Source organism: Xyrauchen texanus, chromosome 13 (genome assembly GCF_025860055.1).
Source record: "Xyrauchen texanus isolate HMW12.3.18 chromosome 13, RBS_HiC_50CHRs, whole genome shotgun sequence".
NCBI lineage: Eukaryota > Metazoa > Chordata > Actinopteri > Cypriniformes > Catostomidae > Xyrauchen > Xyrauchen texanus.
The window spans coordinates 31,121,336-31,141,609 of NC_068288.1; the positions used below are offsets into that span (position 1 = coordinate 31,121,336).

General features: G+C 40.7%; 1 protein-coding gene across 1 annotated transcript; it reads right to left on the reverse strand.

The window, feature by feature from the left end:
• Positions 1-468: 468 nt before the first annotated feature.
• LOC127653712 (cystathionine gamma-lyase-like) lies at positions 469-19,499 on the reverse strand. The gene is given in 13 exon segments (XM_052140505.1): positions 469-1,142; positions 7,927-8,065; positions 9,640-9,659; positions 9,661-9,693; positions 9,784-9,905; positions 10,165-10,317; positions 11,384-11,461; positions 11,547-11,604; positions 16,840-16,974; positions 17,199-17,308; positions 17,395-17,490; positions 17,585-17,666; positions 19,167-19,499. Coding segments are annotated over 13 exon segments (1,215 nt in total). The 5' UTR covers positions 19,341-19,499; the 3' UTR covers positions 469-1,127.
• Between the last annotated feature and the right edge of the window lie 775 nt (positions 19,500-20,274).

The following is a 20,274-nucleotide window of genomic DNA, read 5'->3' on the forward strand; positions in this document are numbered from 1 at the left end:
TTGACATTGACAGAACTTAATTAAATTGTACATCATTTGTCAATTCAGTAGGCCTGCTATGCATTGAAAAATTAACATCATGATTATTGAACCTGAATATTCTTTTTCTAATATTTACTTTATTATCTAGTCTAGTGCTTCTTACAGTGTATGCTAAAAAGCCTAGATTGCAGGAAATCAAATAATGAAAATTAGTTGTCAATGCCACAGTTTGCAAGCAAAATAATTACCATGTCTTGTCCATCCTTAACATAAAATTAAATGATAATAAATGCTAGTCCTTAAAATAAATCATTCTCAATCCAGTGTCATTGTCTTGTATTGTAGCATTATTGATTATGTTGTTACCCTCACACTGTGATCGGCTCAATATGATTAATGTGATTATGATTTCAAAGAGATTGTTTATGATGCACAACCATCAAATATGTTCAGGAAGAAGGAAAAACAGAAACAAACAGGGAAGAGTCTACAAATGGCTTTTAATGGATCTGGTAGCACAGACAAATATTCAGTAAGACTCTTTCACAATTGAAAAGGCTCAAGTGTCTAGCCAAGCTCAATTTACTGTAAACTGTAAACAATAGATGTGACTTTAATGTTGATTAATGGTGACTGTGCGTTTTCTTTAAAAATACTTGTTGTGCATTGTTTGATGAAGGTATCTATTGTTGCACCATTTTTAGAATCAACCATATTTTGATTCCTCTCTTAATATAAAGAATAAAATAAAAATAATTATTTGCATGATGCCTGAATTCCCTTACAGTCCTGACATTTTCCTGTATTTAAAATGTAATAATTGTGGAGCCTCTCTTGGTTAGCATCCCAAAACCTCACCAAGCAATAATAAAAAACAAACAAATGCAAAAGCAGAAAAAGGTAATTCAGAATAAAAAAATTTTTGAGTATCTCCAGTATTTTGAATGAAAACATGGCAAATGAGCTGATTCATAAAATAGTTTGTTGAGCATATTTGTTTTCTGACACAATCAAATCAATGATTTAAATTTTTTTCCAAGCATAACTGTAATATGCTTAAGTAAATTAATAATGTGCCCAAAAAGGTGTCCTGGTCTCGTCCAGATGTGGGATCACTGTTGTCCAGGACTATCTTGATTTGACTCTTATTTCTTTGGATGCTGTTTTAAAGAAGAAACAAATCTTTTGTAAAACATAAAATATGAAACATTTTTCTTAATTGTGCCATGGCAATCAAATCAGCATTTGTATGGTTTATAAGTATTATTTATTAAGTATTATTATAAAAATTATAATAGTAATAATTCTGTCATTAATTACTCATCATCATGGCATTCCAAACATACATGCTGCCATTTGGAATATATGTAATACAAAAGGATATTTTTTTGAAGAATCTTTATGCAGACCATGTCTGTCAAACACCAACAAGGACAAAAAACAACTAAAATAAAGGATCATTAAAAGCAGTCCATGTAACTTTTGCACTATTTTCAAAGTCTTCTGAAGCCATATGATACGTTTATGTGAGGAAAGACTGAAATTTAACAAATTATTCCATGATAATCTTCCCCTCTGGCAAAACTATGAAATCTCATTATTGTCTGCATTCAGACTCAAAAGTGGCACATTGAATATGTGGAATGGAGATTGGGATTTGGGAGCTTCAGCAGAGAGGAAGATTTTCAGTGAATAACTGCTTGAATTTGATTCTTTAATGGGTTTGTGGTGATAAAAAAAAAACCTGCATGAAGACACTTCAAAAACGTTCAGCTTTTAAATAATAAGAGAACACCGGTTTAGAACAACATTAGGGTGTGTGGTTGATAGAATTTTTATTTTTGGGGTGAACTACTCTGCCCGGAGCTAAATGCAAAGGCGAAACACAGTTACATTTGGCAGATGCTTTTATCCAAAGCGACTTACAGTGCACTTATTACAGTGACAATTCCCCTGGAGCAACCTGGAGTTAAATGTCTTGCTCAAGGACACAATGGTGGTGGCTGTGGGGATCGAACCAGCGACCTTCTTATTACCAGTTATGTGCTTTAGTCCACTACGCTACCACCACTCCTTAGAATATGTTCTGTACCTTTGCAGACAGGTTTGGGTCAACAATCCTCAGAATCAGAGAAAATATAGTGAGACTATTTAACAATCAACATTTGGCAGGACAATCGCTATTTTCTCAGTTTCGACATTATGGCTTTGTATGGCAATGTTCCTTTAAGGTTTCTCCTCAGTTCCATGGCTAGTTGATGAGCAGTACCCCACGATCCCTACCAACTAGTTGAAATACCACCCCACCAAGCAGGGTGTAATTTGAAGCTCCCCATTGAGAGTTGTTCAATAAATGCAGTGAATAATTTGCATATTCAGTCATTAAAAACCCAGACAGCTCTTAACCTCACCAAAGTGCAACCTATGGTTTTCAGAGGGAATAAAAGGGATGGAAGCTCTATATCTCTGCAAAGCAAGCTACATGCCAGGACCTAATGGAATTTCCCCCCACAGACCTTATGTCATATCGAATTAAAACACACCACAAATCACAAAGGCTCTTTTTGTAATGATCTCAGGAGGGTATTGGATATAAATGATATACATGTCTTGATTTCATTTTCATCTCTACACATGAGCAGCAAAGCACATCTAAGGGATTAGATCTAGAACTGAAAACCATAGTGCTGCTGGCATTGAATTGTAAGAAGAGTAGTAGGCCCTCACCTCTGAGACCCGATTATTAGATTTTCAGAATAATGGGGCATGAGGTATACCTGTGCACAAATCTTATCAGACTAAGCTGCAGCACCTTTGCTCTCTAATAAGCATTGGCTCACAGGCCTGCACTTCTGTGATTTCAGTGTCAGAGATTGAACAGGGTTTGGTTCCCAAGAGACCAAACACAGCAAAGTCACTGCTGTAGCCTCCTCTACCCCTACCTTTATTGCAAATGTGTTTCTATGGGAATAATTGTCAGACTCTGACCCGAGTCGATTTGTCTTTATTTCCTGGAACCTTATATTGTGGTGCACTTAAGAGAAGTGCGGGGATAGCCTGCGCTCTCAGAGATGGCTCGCTAAACTTTATGGCCCGAAATTATACCATATCATTTGGCATGAGGGTTAGTAAATGGGAATAAAACAATTAACATGAGAATGCACAATTTAATGTCTGAAAGCACATTTGGGCAGAAATTGTAGCACTATATACAGAACAGAGCACAAATAACTTCAGCATGGAAATAATAACCTTGGAGCCATTTAGAGATAATGCACTGGCCATCTGCACAGTGATTTGTTTTTACCTTGAAAGTAATCTAGTTAGAACCAGGAAGTGGTTGTTTGTACTGTTCAAGTCCATAAGTACATGTACAGTATGTGTTTATATGTAAACAGTGCCCCAAAAACATTTTTGGACACTTAAATATTTCTGGATGCCATTGCATTAAATACAAAACATCAATCCAAGGGGCATCTGCAAAGCAAATTATGGTAACTTCACGTCAACCAACTTGTTTTAAAGTAATTTTTATTGGATGTCAGTTTCCCTCAAGTTTTCACAGATGTCCTAGCAGAGTAACCAAAGGTGTAGTTCATCACATTAAAGGGTTAGTTCACCCAAAAATGAAAATTCTCTCATCATTTACTCACCCTCATGCCATCCCAGATGTGTATGACTTTCTTCTGCTGAACACAAATTAAGACATTTAGAAGAAAATCTCAGCTCTGTAGGTCCATCCAATGCAGTAAATGGGTGCCAAAATTTGAAGCTCCAAAATCCACATAAGGGCAACATAAAATTACTCCAGATGACTCTGGTGGTTAAATCCATATCTTGTGAAGTGATATGATAAGAAACAGAAAGTGAGACATGATCAATATTTAAGTAATTTTTCCTTCACTTTCACTTTCTCTTCTGTTTTTGGTGATTCACATTCTTTGTGCATATCGCAACCTACTGGGCAGAGAGGAGAATTTATGGCAATAAATGACATAAATATTGGTCTGTTTCTCACCCACACATATCCTGTCATATTTGAACACATGGATTTAACCACTGGAGTCATATGGATTACTTTTATACTGCCTTTATGTGGATTTTGGAATGGGTTTTCAAATTTTGGCACCCATTCACTTGCATTGTATGGACCTACAGAGCATAAATATTCTTCTATAAATCTTAATTTCTGTTTTGCATGAGAAAGAGAGTCATTCACATCTGGGATGGCATATGGATGAGTAAATTATGAGAGAATTTAAATTTTTGGTTGTCATCTTCCGCAAGAACATGACCAACCAAAAAGTGACAATACCTTCTCATTTACTTTATTTTAATTCGGGGGGAGGCTCGGGGTTTGATTGTTGCACTAATGTGGTTTTTTAATTCTATTTTTGACACACAATCTAATATTTCTAATATGTCAAAATGTTAATATGAGTGGATTGTCTCTCTCCATGTGGAATGTGAGTTGGGGCACCCCATAAAAACAAGGAAGGTTATGTCTCTTCTTAAACGTAAGAAATATGATATAGTGTTTCTTCAAGAAACGCATCTTTCCACTCTGGAAGCTGAAAAACTTGGGAAGATATGGGGTGGACATGTTTTCTTTAGTGCTAGCTCAAGTAGTCATTACAGTCATTACATTATAAGTAAAACTACAATTCAAATGTCAATTCAAACAGATTAAAGATAAATTAGGAAGAGTAATTGTTGTTTTAGCAGAAATTCTGCGGCAAAGTCTGATTTTGGCTAATATTTACACACCTAACGCTGATGATCAGGGCTTTTTTATGATCTAGAAGAGATGTTGCAACCGCTGGCACCCCTCATGATATACAATTGGGAGGAGACTTTAATCTTTTGATGGACTCAGTTCTTGATCATAGTGAAGCAAAAGTGTGTAAGCCACCTAGAGCAACACTGATGATTCACAAGATGTTTAAAAATCTTGGTCTTACACATATTTTTAGACTTTTGAACTCATCCGGTATGAACAATAGTTTTTTTTTTATAAGTCTATAAGATTTATTCTAGAATATATATATATATATTTTTTTTTTATATGTATCTAATCCCTCATTTCATCTGTTGTTTATTGCTCAACTGGAAACATCTTAGTCTCAGCTCACACCCTGGTGAGTTTAGAGATGTTGCCACATACAGAGAAAAATAAATCATATAGTTGCTGCCTTAATGTATCCCTTTTCAAATCCTGAATTCCAACAAATGTTAAAGGCTGAAATCAATGTTTATTTGGAGACCAACTGGTCCTCAGTATCCTCTGTGGGCGTGGCTTGGGAGACACTTAAGACGGTTCTTAGGGGTTGGATCATACATTATGCCTCATTCACCAAAAAATCCAAAGCACGAGAACTCGTGGAGTTGGAAGTGAATATTAAAAGTGTTGAGCCAGAACTGAAGCACTGAATGTCGTCTGATGGCCTCAAAGAACTGACCCAACTGCAATACAGATATAACACTATTTTGTTGTGGAAGGTGGAGTTTTGGCTATTCAGGGCAAGACAGTCATACTTCAAGTCAGGGGAAGAGCAGGGAAGCTTCTGGCTAAATATATAAAACAGAGAGAGTCTTTTTCTATGATTTGCTGGTGGTGAAATATTTACCTCGGCCATTGATATAAAAAAGGCTTTTAAAGAATTCTATCTTGATCTCTATAGTTCCAAGTCTTCGTCATCTGATGAAGATATTAGAAATTTGTGGAACCATTAGAACTCCCTAAACTGACGACTGAGCAAAGAAATTCTCTTGAATCTGAGATAACCTTGGAGGAGCTTGGCGAGGTGTGGCACATAAGCTTCTGCTTTACGCAGATGATATTTTGTTATTCGTCTCCAAAGAAACTAGATCTATGTCATGTCTCAACAGAATTATTCATTCCTTTTCTAAATTCTCAGCATACAGAGTTAATTGGTCTAAATCCGAAGCTTTGGCTCTGACAGCGTACTGCCGGTAACAGCTTTTCAGCCAGGCACCTTCCAGTGGCCCAAACAGGGCATTAAGTATTTGGGTATTGAGGGGAACAGGCATGGCCTCCGGGCTCCTCTAAGGAACCTGATGATCAGGTTGTGCTTCCCTAACGACTTACCATCCCACTGCGTCGTGGTGAGCCGCAATGGTGCCTATATATACATACAGGCTGAATACATACAGCCTCTCCTGCAGGAATGAGAGCATTGACCTGAATGTACACTTCTGTGGGTCTTCAGATCGGGGAGAACATCAATTTGCAAAAAGCGCCATTTTAGGGCATAAAAGCTGCCAGGTAGAGGGAGCTCTGGCTTGAGTGATCGTGTCTACGACAGCTGGTGGTAGACCGTTTGTATCTTCCACATCCCGTCCAAGGGACAGACGTGGAGGTTCCAGAGGTCTGGGCGTGGATACCAGAGGGTGCATCAAAGAAGGTCCTTCCTCTGGAATTTGCCAGGGAGGTGCTGTCGCGAGGAGCGTGAGATCCGAGAACCAAGTCTGAGTGGGTCAGTAGGGGGCCACGAGAGTGACTTGTTCCTCGTCCTCCTTGACATTTCACAGGACTTGTGCAAGTAGGCTCAATGGGGGAAATGCGTACTTGCGCAGCCACCAGGGCCAGCTATGTGCCAGTGCGTCTGTGCCGATGGGGGCTTCTGTGATTAATCATCTAGCCAAGAGGGCTGAGGGGAGGACGGAGGTTTCCAGTTTAGGCCCACACTCGCAGCGGCCCGGGTGGTACACCCAAAGGCACTAGCCCAGTCGAGTCCTCAGCACCGGAGTCCACCAAGATGCTCTCCGATACAGGGGCGAAACTCTCATCCAGCTCGGGGGCCCCGAAAGAGACATCAGACTGGCTGTAAGGCGAGTCGGTCTCATCTCGGGACCAGATGGGAGTAGACGAGCGTGCTGGGAACAGGTGGTCCGTGGGGATTTAACCGCGGCCGTTAAATTCCCAAAATCGCCTCCAGCGCCAGCTGCGCTGGCCCTATACCTGTGGGTAGAATGCGCGGCTAGAGTGGCTTTCCCCTGGAAGAAGGAAAGCCGTGATCGCAACGTTGCCATGGTCATGTTCTCGCAGTGAGAACATGAACCATCCACAAACGCTGCCTCGGTGTGATCTCTGCCCAGATAGGTGAGGCAGCACCCGTGGCCATCACAAGAATGACACAAAGACAGAAGGGCATCTTGAAAAACATGCGTCTTTAAAAAGACGCTCAATGTCAATGTGTCTTACTCTTTCAGAGAAATATATACTCTTTTTTTTTAGAGGGCTCTCGAAGCGCCCAGGGGCGTAGTCTGCACTGGTGTATGCTCTTTTAGAGGTGAGTGGAACAGAAATGGGTTTTACTCAGCTCACTGAAACACAACCGCTTGGCTTCGAAGAAAAAATCTGTCTGAACAGACGCACGCATCCCTCCTTTTATACCCATATGTCCGGGGGAGGGACATGCAAATTCTGTTCGCCAATTCTCATTGGCCTTTTCTCAAAGATAAGAGGTAACCGAGGCTCTCAAGATAGACCCCTAGTGTCACTACATAGGCACAATGTTGAATGAGTGACAGAAGGGGAACCCTTTTTCTTATTTGTTGGTTAATTTGTCTATGTCATCTAATATTTTCTTTGGACACTCTGTTTATATGTGTGTCTGTTGTTATTCAGTGTTTGACCACTGGGATGTATGTTGGGTGACAGGAAGGAGGGGAGCATATATTGATAAAATTTTATTCCGTGTTTTCATGTGCTGTTTGTGTTATTTTGAGTATGGAATCAATACAAATTGATAATGACAAAAAACGTACATTTTTAAGTAAAGCATCCAAATACTTTTTGGGGTCACTGTATATATAATGTATAAAGTGTGTCTATAAAACTGCACTGAAAGAGCCAGAAGGAAGCTGAATTTAAGGACAAAAAGATTGCTTGTCCTCACTTCTGTGTTGCAAAATACTCACAGCAGCACTTAGAGCTTGTTCAATATCAGCAATAATATCCTCCTCATCCTCCAGGCCCACAGACAGACGAATAAGAGTATCACTGATGCCCAGCTCCTTCCTTTCATTCTCACACACTGAAGCATGAGTCATTATTGCACTGAAAAATATAGAAAGTGCACCATGGGAAATGGAATGTGAATGAGATATTCCCCAAATGAGGTTATTGAACCCCTCGATTCATTGATTGATTGATTGATTGATTGAAATCTGTGTTCCAGGATAAATTATGGTAATGCTTGCCATGGTAAAAAAACAAAAAAAACAAGAATGACTTGGTGACCAATAATTAACAGTTCAGAGTTCTGAAATACGCAACTGAGATTCTAGTGAATTACTTTTGACTGAATTTTACTGACCACAAGTCTGTCATTATGCTCTTTAATAAACCATCTGTTTATATGGAGTACCTTGAGTATCTTTGTATTTACATTGAAGTCCAACTGATATAGCCTAAAGATATGTTCCATTCTTTGTGTTACTTTCTTTCTTCTGCTAAACACAAATGAAGATTTTAGAAGAATATCTCAGCTCTGTAGATCTATTCAATGCAAGTGAATGATGGCCAGAAATCTGAAGCTCCAAAAGGACATAAAGGCAGCCTGAATGTAATCCATAAAACTCCAGTAGTTAAATCCATACCTTCAGAAACTATATGATAGGTCTGGGTGAGAAACAGATCAACAGATCCATCAATATAAGTCCTTATACACTATATACTATAAATTCTCCTCCTTGCCTAGTAGGTTGGTGATATGCAAGAAGAATGTGAATAGCCAAAAACAAAAGGAGAAGAATGTAGAGGAGATAATAGTAAAAAAAAGGAACTTATTAATATCAATCTGTATCTCACCCACAGTTATTATATCGCTTAAGAAGATATGGAATTAACCACTGGAGTTATGGATTACTTTTATGCTGCCGTTATGTGCTTTTTGGAGCTTCAAAGTTTTGGTCATTAATCACTTGCTAATCACTTGAGGACCTATTGAGCGGAGAAATCTTTGTTTGTGTTCTGCTATAGAGAGAAAGTCATACACATCTGGGATGGCATGAGGTTGAGTAAATGATGAGAATTTAAATTTTAGGGTGAAATATCCCTTTAATGAGTCTTGTTGGCTACATTTTCACCAAATTCCCAACTGATGCAAAGGCACATTTCTTGTTTCGTTAAAATTGAGGAATTCAGATTATTCTAAATGAGCGAGTTCATTCCTGCTATCAGTCATTAACATAATACACGCCCAAACCATCTCCAAATTAGGCCTCACACAGCAGTCTCTAAAGAGAACAGCAAGATTAAGCCAAATATAAAAAAATGTACATAAGCCATATATTTCATATATTCATCATTTTTGTTACTCTGAAATAAGACTAATTGTAGGGCTATAATTAGTTATAACATTTTTACTAATAAAATATATCTAAGGTCACAAAGAACCTGTGAAGTGGTTTGAGATGGGTTTTAAATTTTCACACTCAAGAGTAACTCACACATATGTTCATATGCACAGTTAATGAATGAGAACCACTGTTATTACTTTTAGTATAAAAATTTGTAAAATGACACTGAAAAAAATGTATTGTTTAGCAGCAAGTGTCAAAAGTGTGCTCTGGATTTACACCACATCTTAAAAGTCAGTGGATTGGGACAGTAGTGCATTTAGTACTTACGGGTGCTCAGCTAGACTCTCAGTAACCACCTAGACTTTCAGCAAGCGCAAACAACTGTAATGCAGAGCACAAAATAGATTCTTATTATAAATCAGTATCTCTTTCAAACAACATGTCACTGATCTGCCTTGAAGACTAAATTACCTTTAGATTGCTAAGGAAAGCTGTGGCATGTTCAAGTTTTCCTTTGATGTAGAAGGTGATCATCCCAGGACAGCCTGTGCATTGTTTCTTTGTTAGCTCATGTTGAGGGTGTGATGGAAGACCTGACCGAGGAAAAGAGCAAAGTCAATCAAGTCTGGTTCAGAATCACATTTCTGAGGAATACGGTTCAAGAATGCCCCCTAGCATCTGAGTATAATGCTCAAGCACCTGTACGGGTTTTATAATCACACAGTACTATTAGTGACCTGTGTATTTGTTTGAATGTTTACATACTTTCTCCTTAATTATTAAATTGATAGGGGTTTTGGGGCAATTATTAATTGTTATTTACAGTCATGATAATGGCTCTATCATAGACACCTGGGAAGATGACTTTGTCCACCCGTGGGTCGGCCTCTAGAAACTGTGCCGCAGCCAGTGCATTCTTAAAGTGCTGCTTCATTCTCAAGTGAAGTGTCTTCAGACCTCGATTGCACATATAGCAGTCAAATGGAGAGGGCACAGCTCCAAGGGCTGAAATATAGAGAGAAAGAGAAAACTGAAAATAAAAATTCCTCAAACAGTTTTTATGACATACCTCTGCTCTACAGTTGACTTTTTTTTTTTCTCTGGGCTTTGCATTTTGAAAATCACTTGAAGACTTAAGGAAATTTTACATTCCGGCTCAGCAATGAGTGCACAGGTTATGACAATAATGACATTTTACCAACGGAGTTTAGAACAGGATATTGCATTCAATTGAAGAGTAGTAATGTCTTTTCAAGTGAATGAAAGGCATTTTTGTGTCTTGCAAAAGACCTCCAACAGGTCAGACATACAATAGAGAACTTATAACTTGCTAGAATTCCTTGTTTGTTAAGTTACAGCTGTCTATATAAGGCCTGTTTTCTCTTAAGTTAAAACAAATATATTTTCTGCATAGTTCTTTATATTATAAGTTAGAACTGAACCTTTAACAATATTTTCTTATAGGCTCAGTCAGCCTATGATTCTTTGGACTTGCAATTACCTGATTAAAAAAATTAAACAAGAGCTGTCAGTTTCTGACACATAAACAGACATGCTTTTAATGCCCATTAAGGTTTAGTGACCTCCTGAGATCTGAGGTCTTTGTGTCACCCAAAAAAGACAGCAGATGGTTCTTTAACAGCAAATAATATGACAACAAAAATAAAGTATTTTGAGGAATCCATTTATCATAAATTCTATATTATGTCACACTTTTTAAATGCCTTGAGAGAGTCTGTTGCCAAAGAAAATAACAATTCAAAGCTATAAAAAAGCCAACTTGTTGCAAGACAAATGTGTCTACAAAACAACATCTTTTTATTAGACCTGTCTATTAATTTGGCATTACTTCAAAGGGTCAAAATCTTTTCCATTGATATCACAGGCAATAAGTTTTTACAGCCCTTCTGATCTCAAGTCTCAAAGTTTGACCTCGTTTCATTAATTCAGTCAGCCACAAAGCAGCTGTTTGCATATAGAAAAATATGAGGATGTTATTGGCAAGATTATTATACTTAAACCTGAAAGGTTTCGATGTAGATTTAGGCCATGTGATTTATTAGTGTCTTACCATTCTGCAAAAATGTCAGTCGTTCATTGAGGTCTTCACGGTTAAGAGAAATCAGCCCCATGACAACATCGCTGTGTCCTAGAATTACATTTATACTTTAAATTTCATCTACTTAATTTATATTAAATAAAAGGATAATCAATTTTGTCATTTGTGTTTTTACCATTCATGTATTTTGTTGCGGAGTACATGCAGATGTCTGCTCCAAGAGCCAGGGGGCGCTGTTAAGATAAAACATTTTTAAATATTTTTAAAGGGATAGTTCACCCAAAAATTAAATTTCTCTCATCATTTACAGACTCTTATTCCATTCCAGATGTATATTATATTCTTTCTTCTGCAGAACAAAAATTAAGATCTTTAGAAGAATAGTTCAGCTCTGTAGGTCCATAAAATGCGTGAATTGGGATCAAAAAAGAACAAAGGCGACATAAAGATAATCCATACCACTCCAGTGGTTTAATCCATGTCTTCTGAAGCGATTCAACTGATTCTCGGTGAGAACCGACCAAAATAGAACTTCTTTTTTACTATAAATCTTGACAGTCTCCTTGGCAATCACGATTTCAAGCTTAATTACACTTCCTAGTGCCAACAAGCATTCTGCGTATGCGTCGAGCACTAGGGAGCGCAATCGAGCTTGAAATAATGATCGTGCCTTGCAACTGTAATGACAATATATACAGTGAAAGAGGTTTTATTTAGTGTCTTTTCTCACCCAAAACCACTTAGGTGACTTCAGAAGAAATGGATTAAACCACTGGAGTCGTATAGATCACTGGAGTCGTACAGATTACTTTTATGCTGCCTTTATGTGCTTTCTGGAGCTTCAAAGTTTTGGTCATCATTCACTTGCATCTTATGGACCTACAGAGCTGAGATATTCTTCTAAGAAAATCTGCTTGTGTTCAGCAGTAGAAAGAAACTCATACACATCTGGGATGGCATGGGGGGTGGGGGAGTAAATAATCAGAGAATTTAAATTTTGGGGTTAAAAAATTCTTTATATCAATATCTAATTTCTAAAGGGTAATTCCATCCCTGCTATTGGATCATTTGATTCAATTAAACATGTGTCATGTACCAACCGATCTCATGAAAATAATTTCCGAGTTGGCTATTTAGTGTGGTCTCGCACAATGTTGTTCGCATAAACTCATAAGACTTCATCACGTGCAAATTCCCGGATGCCTAATGCGGAAGTAAGCATGAGTTCCGTGCACGAGGCGTTAAGGAAATAGTAATTGCACAGGAAGATGTAATCACCTGCTGGGCATTGCTGCCTGTCGCACCTCCTCCAGTGCCCATGGGTCAGCTGCAGGGTCATCAGCCAGAAACCACCGTTCACCGACGTTTCGCTCCTTTAATTCTGGAACGTCTCCTGGTGGTGGAGCAGTGACAGGGACGTCTCCCTGTCACCCCCTGCTGCTGATAGCTGTTCTCCCTGCTGCTGTAATCTGGGGTTAGATGTTCTTCCCCCAACTCCTATCTTTCCTCCTCAGCCAGAGCCAAAAGCTACCTTTCTCTGCCTCCTCTGCCAGATCCTTTGTTGCCCTCCTTAGCCTCCCTCCGGTCACTCCTGCTTCCCTCATGAGGAGTATGGTTGATACCCCAAGGAAACCTCGGCATCCGACCTCCACTGGGTGGATGGTCATCTTCCAGCCAGCCTCCCGGCACTCGGCAGCGAGCTCTGAGTACTTGGCCTTCTTCCGTTCAAAGGCGGCCTCGATCCCCTCCTCCAGTGGTACAGTGAGCTCGATGAGGTGCGTCGATCTCGCCTTGGTTGACCACACCACTATGTCTGGCCGGAGAGATGTGGTGGTTATCTCCGTGGGGAACCGGAGCTGCCTATCCAGGTCCACCCTCATGTCCCACTCCTGGTTGGGGGAGAAGGGCCTTGCTGTTTCTCTTGATCTGGTGCTTCTCCTTACCCCTCCTTTCGACACGAAGATGGTGGGGTCCTCTACTGATGGTGGTTGTTTACTACCCTGTCGACACTCCTCAAGTACTTCAGCTAGCTTTCTCAGGACCTGATCGTGGCGCCATCTGTAGCGTCCCTGTGAGAGGGCGATCTTACAGCCTGCCAAGATGTGCTGGAGACTTGCGTTGGGAGCATTGCAGAGTACGCAGGATTCTTCATTTCCAAACCACTGGTGAAGGTTCCGAGGGCAGGGAAGCGTGTCGTAGGTTGAACGAATAAGGAAACTAAGTCTTGCCTGTGGGATTTTCCACACGTCTGACCAACTGATGTTCCGGTTCATGATTCCCTCCCAGGTTGTCCACCTTCCTTGTCGACCCTGCGCCACGGCCTTGATTTTATAGCGATCTTCCTCCATCCTCGTCACCTCTGCTACCACCATCTCCTTCCTTTGCTTGCGACTGGCCTTGGACCAAAAGCGTGGCGTCTCTCCCCATCCTAGACCTGCTCTTCCTACCTGCACTCTGCCCATGATCTCCCGGTGTTGTAGCCGACCGACAGCTTGATCGACCTCGATTTGGGCATTCCACTTGCGGCCAGTAGGAACCTTGGCATTTGCGTTCCTTACTGACTCGTCTGTGGACTCCCTCAGCTCGAGAACCAACCTGGTCTTTTCTTGCATGTAGCCCGACTGTATGGACTGCAGTGGCAGCTGCAGCATGTTTTTTCCAAATAGACCGGTTTCAGATAGGCACCGTGGCAACCCCAACCACTTTCGTATGAATGAGTTGGCTTTTCCGTCCATCTTACTTACGGCTGATGAGGGAATCTCACTCATCCTGTAGAGTGTAAACTGGTAGCACCAGACCTTAAACTTCCCGGGGAGTTGGCTTTGGTCGATCCTTGCCAGTCCGTCAGAGATCTGCTTCATGACGGTTTTCCCCATCTGTTTGTCAGATAGGTCTGCAGTATACTGCCTCCCCAGGCTTTTGATCGATTGCTCTGATAGAAGTGGGATTTTTTCCCCTCCAATGACGAAGATGGTATTGTCATTTCTGACTCCTCTCCTGATGGACAAGCTCCGAGACTTGGAAGGCTTGATTTTCATTCTTGCCCATGACATCAATTCGTCCATCCTCTTCAGCAGTCTTGTTGTGCATACTGCTGTCTGAAGGAGGCTGGTGACATCATCCATGTAACTCCTCAGTGGAGGAAGCCTCTTGCCAGTTGGGAGTTTGATCCCCCCAACCATTTGCCTTGCCCCGATGAGGATTATCTCAAAGGCTGCTACAAACAGTATTGGAGAAATAGTACACCCCATCGCGATTCCTAATTCGAGCCGCTGCCATCCGGTGGTGAAGTCCTGGAGGGAAAAACACATCTGCAAGTTGCTAAAGTACTGAGCTACCAGGCTCTTGACGCAGGTGGGCATGTGGAAGAATTCCATGGCATAGTTGACCAGCTGATGCGGAACTGATCCGTACGCGTTGGCAAGGTCGAGCCAGATGACATGCAGGTCGGTCTTCTCCCGCTTGGCCTTCTGGATCTGGTCCCAGATCATAGTGGAGTGCTCTACACATCCTGGGAAACCTGGAACTCCTGCCTTCTGGCAGTTGGTGTCAACATAGCCGTTCTCGAGCAGATAGTTAGTCATCCTCCTGGCTAGCACTGAGAAGAAGATCTTCCCTTCTACGTTCAGTAGTGCAATGTTCCGGAATTGGCTAATGTCTTTGGAGTTCGTTTCCTTAGGTATGAAAACTGCTACCGCTCTTTGCCACTCAGATGGAATGATTTGCTTTTTCCAGGCAGTTCTCATCAGATACCATAGCAGCTCTAGTACCTTGGGGCAGTTCTTATAAAGCTTGTAGGGGACCCCATTGGGACCAGGTGCGGAAGAGGACCTTGCCTTCTCCACGACTTGCCTGACTTCGCTGAGCTTAAGGGGCATGATGTTGAACTCAACCGTTGGCTTTGCCGGCTGAGGCACGTATCCTGGAGTTCCTAAAGGGACGCTCCTTTGTGGATCACTGTACTGCTCTTTGACATGCTGCTCCAGTTTCTCCTTGGTGGTTTCGAGCCTGCCACTCTTCTTTTCCTCCAGTAGTTGCCTGGCATGCTTGAAGGGATCCTTGAAGAAATTGGCTCGCTCTTTCTGCTTCCGCTGGCTGCGCTTGCGGATGCGTTCAGCTCTGCGAAGCCCGGCTAGCCTTTTCCGGACCTCCTCCCACAGGACTTTCAGACCCTCTCTCTCTGCGTAGGTTGCCTTCCTCCAGGTCTTGCGGAGTTGCCGACGCCTTTGCACAAGTTGGAGGATTTCCCTTTCCCTCCTTCCCTTCTCTCTCCTGGCGGTCCTCTGTTTGGAGACAATTTCGCCAAACTTGTCTTTACAGGTCTGGTATATTATGTCCAATCAGGTTAAGCTTAGTCTCGCCCCTCCTCGTAGTGATCCCTCTAGGGTCTTGATCAGGTCCAAGTCCAAATTACGCCATGCCTCTGCTTCATTCGACTTCGGCCACTTCAGCTTGCTCCTTCTGGCTGGTTCTTTGGTCTCTTCATTTGGCTCTGTTCTGTCTAACGTGTTGGGGACTGGGCCTTCATGCTCACGTGGAGGCTCAGCCTCCACCAGGGGACCTTCCTCTGTGACTCTCATGCCTTCAGCAACGTTAGGTCCTTCGGCTCTGTGTTTTTTTCCCTGGCTTTTGGTCCTTCTTGTCTCACCTGCTAACGCAGTGCAAAGTTGCTGTTGGCCTTTCTGTCCACACTTCGCTTTCCCCTGATGGATCCGTAAGCCTCTAAACGTGGTCACTTTCTCCCATCCACATGCACACTTTCGGAGGGTCTTCTCCTCGTTTACTGGAGTTCTGGTGTTCTCGTTGTCCATGTTCATTGCCGTCGTCTGTCCTGTTGGGCCCATCTTTCGTCCCACCTCTCGGAGGGCCCGCGGATTGTTTCTCATTATGTTTCTTTGTAGTTAGATTTGGGTGTCTCTCTCGCGAAAGACTAGTGGGTTAGGTAACTAGCCACCCACTCCCGGTGCGGTCTTTCCCTGCTGCCATCCAGTCTTTCCTGGCTGTCCTCCAGTCTTCCCTGGACTCCAATACTTATTAGGACATAATATTATGCCCTTACCTAAACCACTTATCTAAACTTAACCAATCAGTTGAATGTGTAAACACGATAGGAAGCTGTTGTGTGTGACAGAAACAAGTAATTGTAGCATTTTGATGGAAACAATGTCCAGTGACAACATTGGCTGTAGTGAAAGTCGTAGGAATTCAAACGAGTGCAGTCACACAATCTCATACGAATTAGCCAAATTTAGAAATCATACAAATTCTGTCGATTTCGCTGTGAGAGTGTGTTGTTTGTTCAGTGTTTATTAAAATACCCTTATTTAGTGTTTAAAAATAAAGTTTGTTCCCAAGTCCAACCAAAAGTACAATCCTCAAAAGTCACAATGCCATGGGTTAGAATGCATGGGTTAGGTATAAATACATGGGTAAGTATTAGCTATAAAAATACATTTAAATGTTTATACCTGGAAGTAGGCAGACATGAAAGTGTTATCCACAACAACAATTGTGTCCTTGTTGTGCTCATGGACAATGTCTGCACAGGCCCGAATGTCCACTACCTTCATAGTAGGGTTTGTGGGAGTTTCAATCCAAACCATCTGCATAAAAGGTAAATGCAACATTTGGTATCCAATATACTTAATTACATAATGCTTTCTTAGTGTTTTTCCAGGTTTAATCCTGCAATTAAATATTTCCCCATCAGCTCACCATCTTATGTTACAACAAGTATAGAAAATTTAACGGAACACTTCAAAACTTGATTGAACTTGAAAAACCTGTTTTCTTTTGTTAAAACCCGGTTAAAAAAGGCCATGTGTACCTTTGTGTTTGGTTTTAGTGCTGCCTTTAGCACCTCAAGATTTGTGAGGTCAGCAAAAGAGACATCAAGACCAACTTCTGCAGCTATTTTTCTGAAATAGCGGTTTGTTCCTGGTGAAAAAAGTGACAAACATTCAGTATCACTCCCAGCTAAATATTTGAAAATGATTCAACTATTATTGGGAGCAATCACTCACCTCCATAAACATCATTCATTGACAGAATTCCATCTCCAGCCTTAAAAAGATGTGTGATGGTCAAAGAAGCAGCCAACCCAGAGGCAACAGCAAGGCCTATTAAGACAGACAGCTTTAAGTTTATGACACTGACATATGTACATATGGCTTATAAATCTGATTTGTTTATTGCTGGTTGATTTTGGCTCACAGTATTTTGCACCATCCAAAGCAGCAACCGCTCTTTCAAGACAGTTTCGTGTGGGATTTCCACTCCTGCTGTACTCGAAACCCTGGCAGATAAAATATCAGGAAATATTGCGAAACACAAAATACTGTGCATGAATAGGATTATTGAATCAGTACAAAAATCGGAGCGATAAAAAAACATAAATCTGATATAGAAATTTATAGAATTTTTTAGGTTAAAAAATGTAATGAAAAACATTTACACTTTTTATAATAAGTTTGTGGAGTTTATTAAAGTAGGGTGTTATTATTAGTGTGTAGGAGTAGAAAGAGCACCAGTGGAGTGCTCAATAGTGAATCCCCCACCAGGGGGTATTCGTCAATAGTGAAAGGTTTTGTAATGTGTTCACCCCTATCGCCAATTCCTCGTGTAATTTGAAAATGCTACGACTTCCATGACAAGACAGACAGATGTGTAATATGAACGGTACCACGATCCGACATCTTTGAAAGTCGTGTAGTGTGTAGGAGGCATTAGCAAACAAACTGGCCTGGTTGCTAGCAAGGGTAGTGTCACATGGGGTAACCTCCTCATGGTTTCGATAAAGTGGTTCTCGCTCTCAATGTGGCACGTGGTAAGTTGTGCGTGGATCGCGGAGAGTAGTGTGAGTCTCCACATGCTGTGAGTGTCATGTACAGCGAGCCACGTGATAAGATTGACTGTCTCAGAAGCGGAGGCAACTGCACCACCTAGTAAGTAGTGGGAATTGGGCATTCCAATATTGTGAATAAATTATAAAAAATTACAAATAAATAAATAAATAAAAAGTCCTACATTTTAAATTTCATAACAAAATTCCGTTAAATGTTTAACTAAATTTAATAAAACTTAAAATATTTAGTTTTTAATATATTTATGTTATTAAAGATTACTCAACTCAATCTGATGGAATTTTGTTATGAAACTGAAATGCGTAAATTTACAATTATTTTCTGAATGTACACAGGCGAGCTTGTGCTTTTATCTTAACGTCTGGCAGTTCTCACGGCTGATGTAACCTGTAACTCCGAGCATAATAATTTAGTACTCAACCTCTAAAGGAGTGGTGGTTTAAACATGTCAATGTATTTGGTAAATGTTGAGTTTATTAAATAAAAAATGTGCGATGTATAAACAAACTCCCCAGGGATATAAAAAATCTTGATTATTTAAAAAAAAAAAAAAAAAAAAAAAGTAGCTACATTAAACTAGACAGTTTGTACACGAGTGTGTCTTGAGATGAAGCCTCACTTTACTTTGTGCTTAGTCACCATGACAGACATACATAGATCTGACAAAAATGATTAACAACTTCAACTCAAAAGCTGTTTGTCATTAAATGAATTACCCTTGGTATATCTATGCACAAATTAATTTTTAACTCATACTAAAAGTCCTAATCGTTTATTTCCAGATACTAACGTGAGAAGGCTAATCAAAGAAACATTCGCGTCACTCATTCTGTTCATATCCACAGCTGCTCTCAATCTATCAACAACGGATTTAAAACATAATAACATGTATTTACCATTTCAAGCCCTTTCAATATGTCCAAAAGACCTACCGCATGTTTTCCGGGACTGTGTTGTTTAAAAGTGGTCGACAATGAAATTGGAGGCACTACGGCCATAGAGTTCCATTGCTCCGGTTCCGAACCAACGTGGATCGCATCTGTGGCGAATGACTTGAACTCATGTAGAAATCCGGCTGAGCTGTCGTTCTGCATGTGTGAAGCCATGCGAAGTCCGGATGTACCCGTGTATGTGAGATACCAGGTCCCTGAGATCACAGAAGAGTGAACCACTCTCTCCGTTACAAAAAAATGGTTTACATTAAACAGGAAGGTATGACAACGAGACCCCCCTTCTACGCCAATCACTGTATGTGTAGTGTAAGGGAATGGAGTGATTGGCGATTACCCAGGGAGCGTAGTGTGCCACGTGACGAGTGTTCGCGATCCGATGCTGCACCACTTACACGGCGTAACTTCTCATAGCTGCCCATTGAGTGCTTTGCCATGTCTGTCTGCCAGCTATCTACAATATGTCTATCTGTCTGTCTATTTATTTTTAATTCAGAGTATTCACATAGCCTACTTTATTTACTATCTATCCATCTATCCATCCATCCATCTATCTATCTATCTATCTATCTATCTATCTATCTATCTATCTATCTATCTATCTATCTATCTATCTATCTATCTATCTATCTATCTATCTATGTCTGTCTGCCAGCTATCTACAGTATGTCTGTCGGTCTAGTTTATTTTTAATTAAGATTCTTTACTAATACTATCCATCATCTATCTGTCTGTCTATTTATCTACAGTATGTCTGTCTGTAAATGGAAATCAGCTATTTAGTTTGTGTTAGTCAGGGAGTTAATTCTAACAGTTTAATCTACATCAGCGATCAGTCTGTGCACAGAAATGTTTGGGCAGCATTTTTATATCATTGGACTGTTGGACTAATGACACCCGGGACGGAGATGTGCGGCGATCTTGGTGTGCGCACAGGTTAAGTTTGTACATTTGTACAGAGACGATTTTATCTCTAAAGAACTAAATTGTGCCAAAAAATGACCCAAAATAAAATTACTAAAACTGCAACAGCGAGTGGGGTGGCCAATGGGGTGGCCAGTTTTCAGTCCACGGCCACCCCAGGCCATCC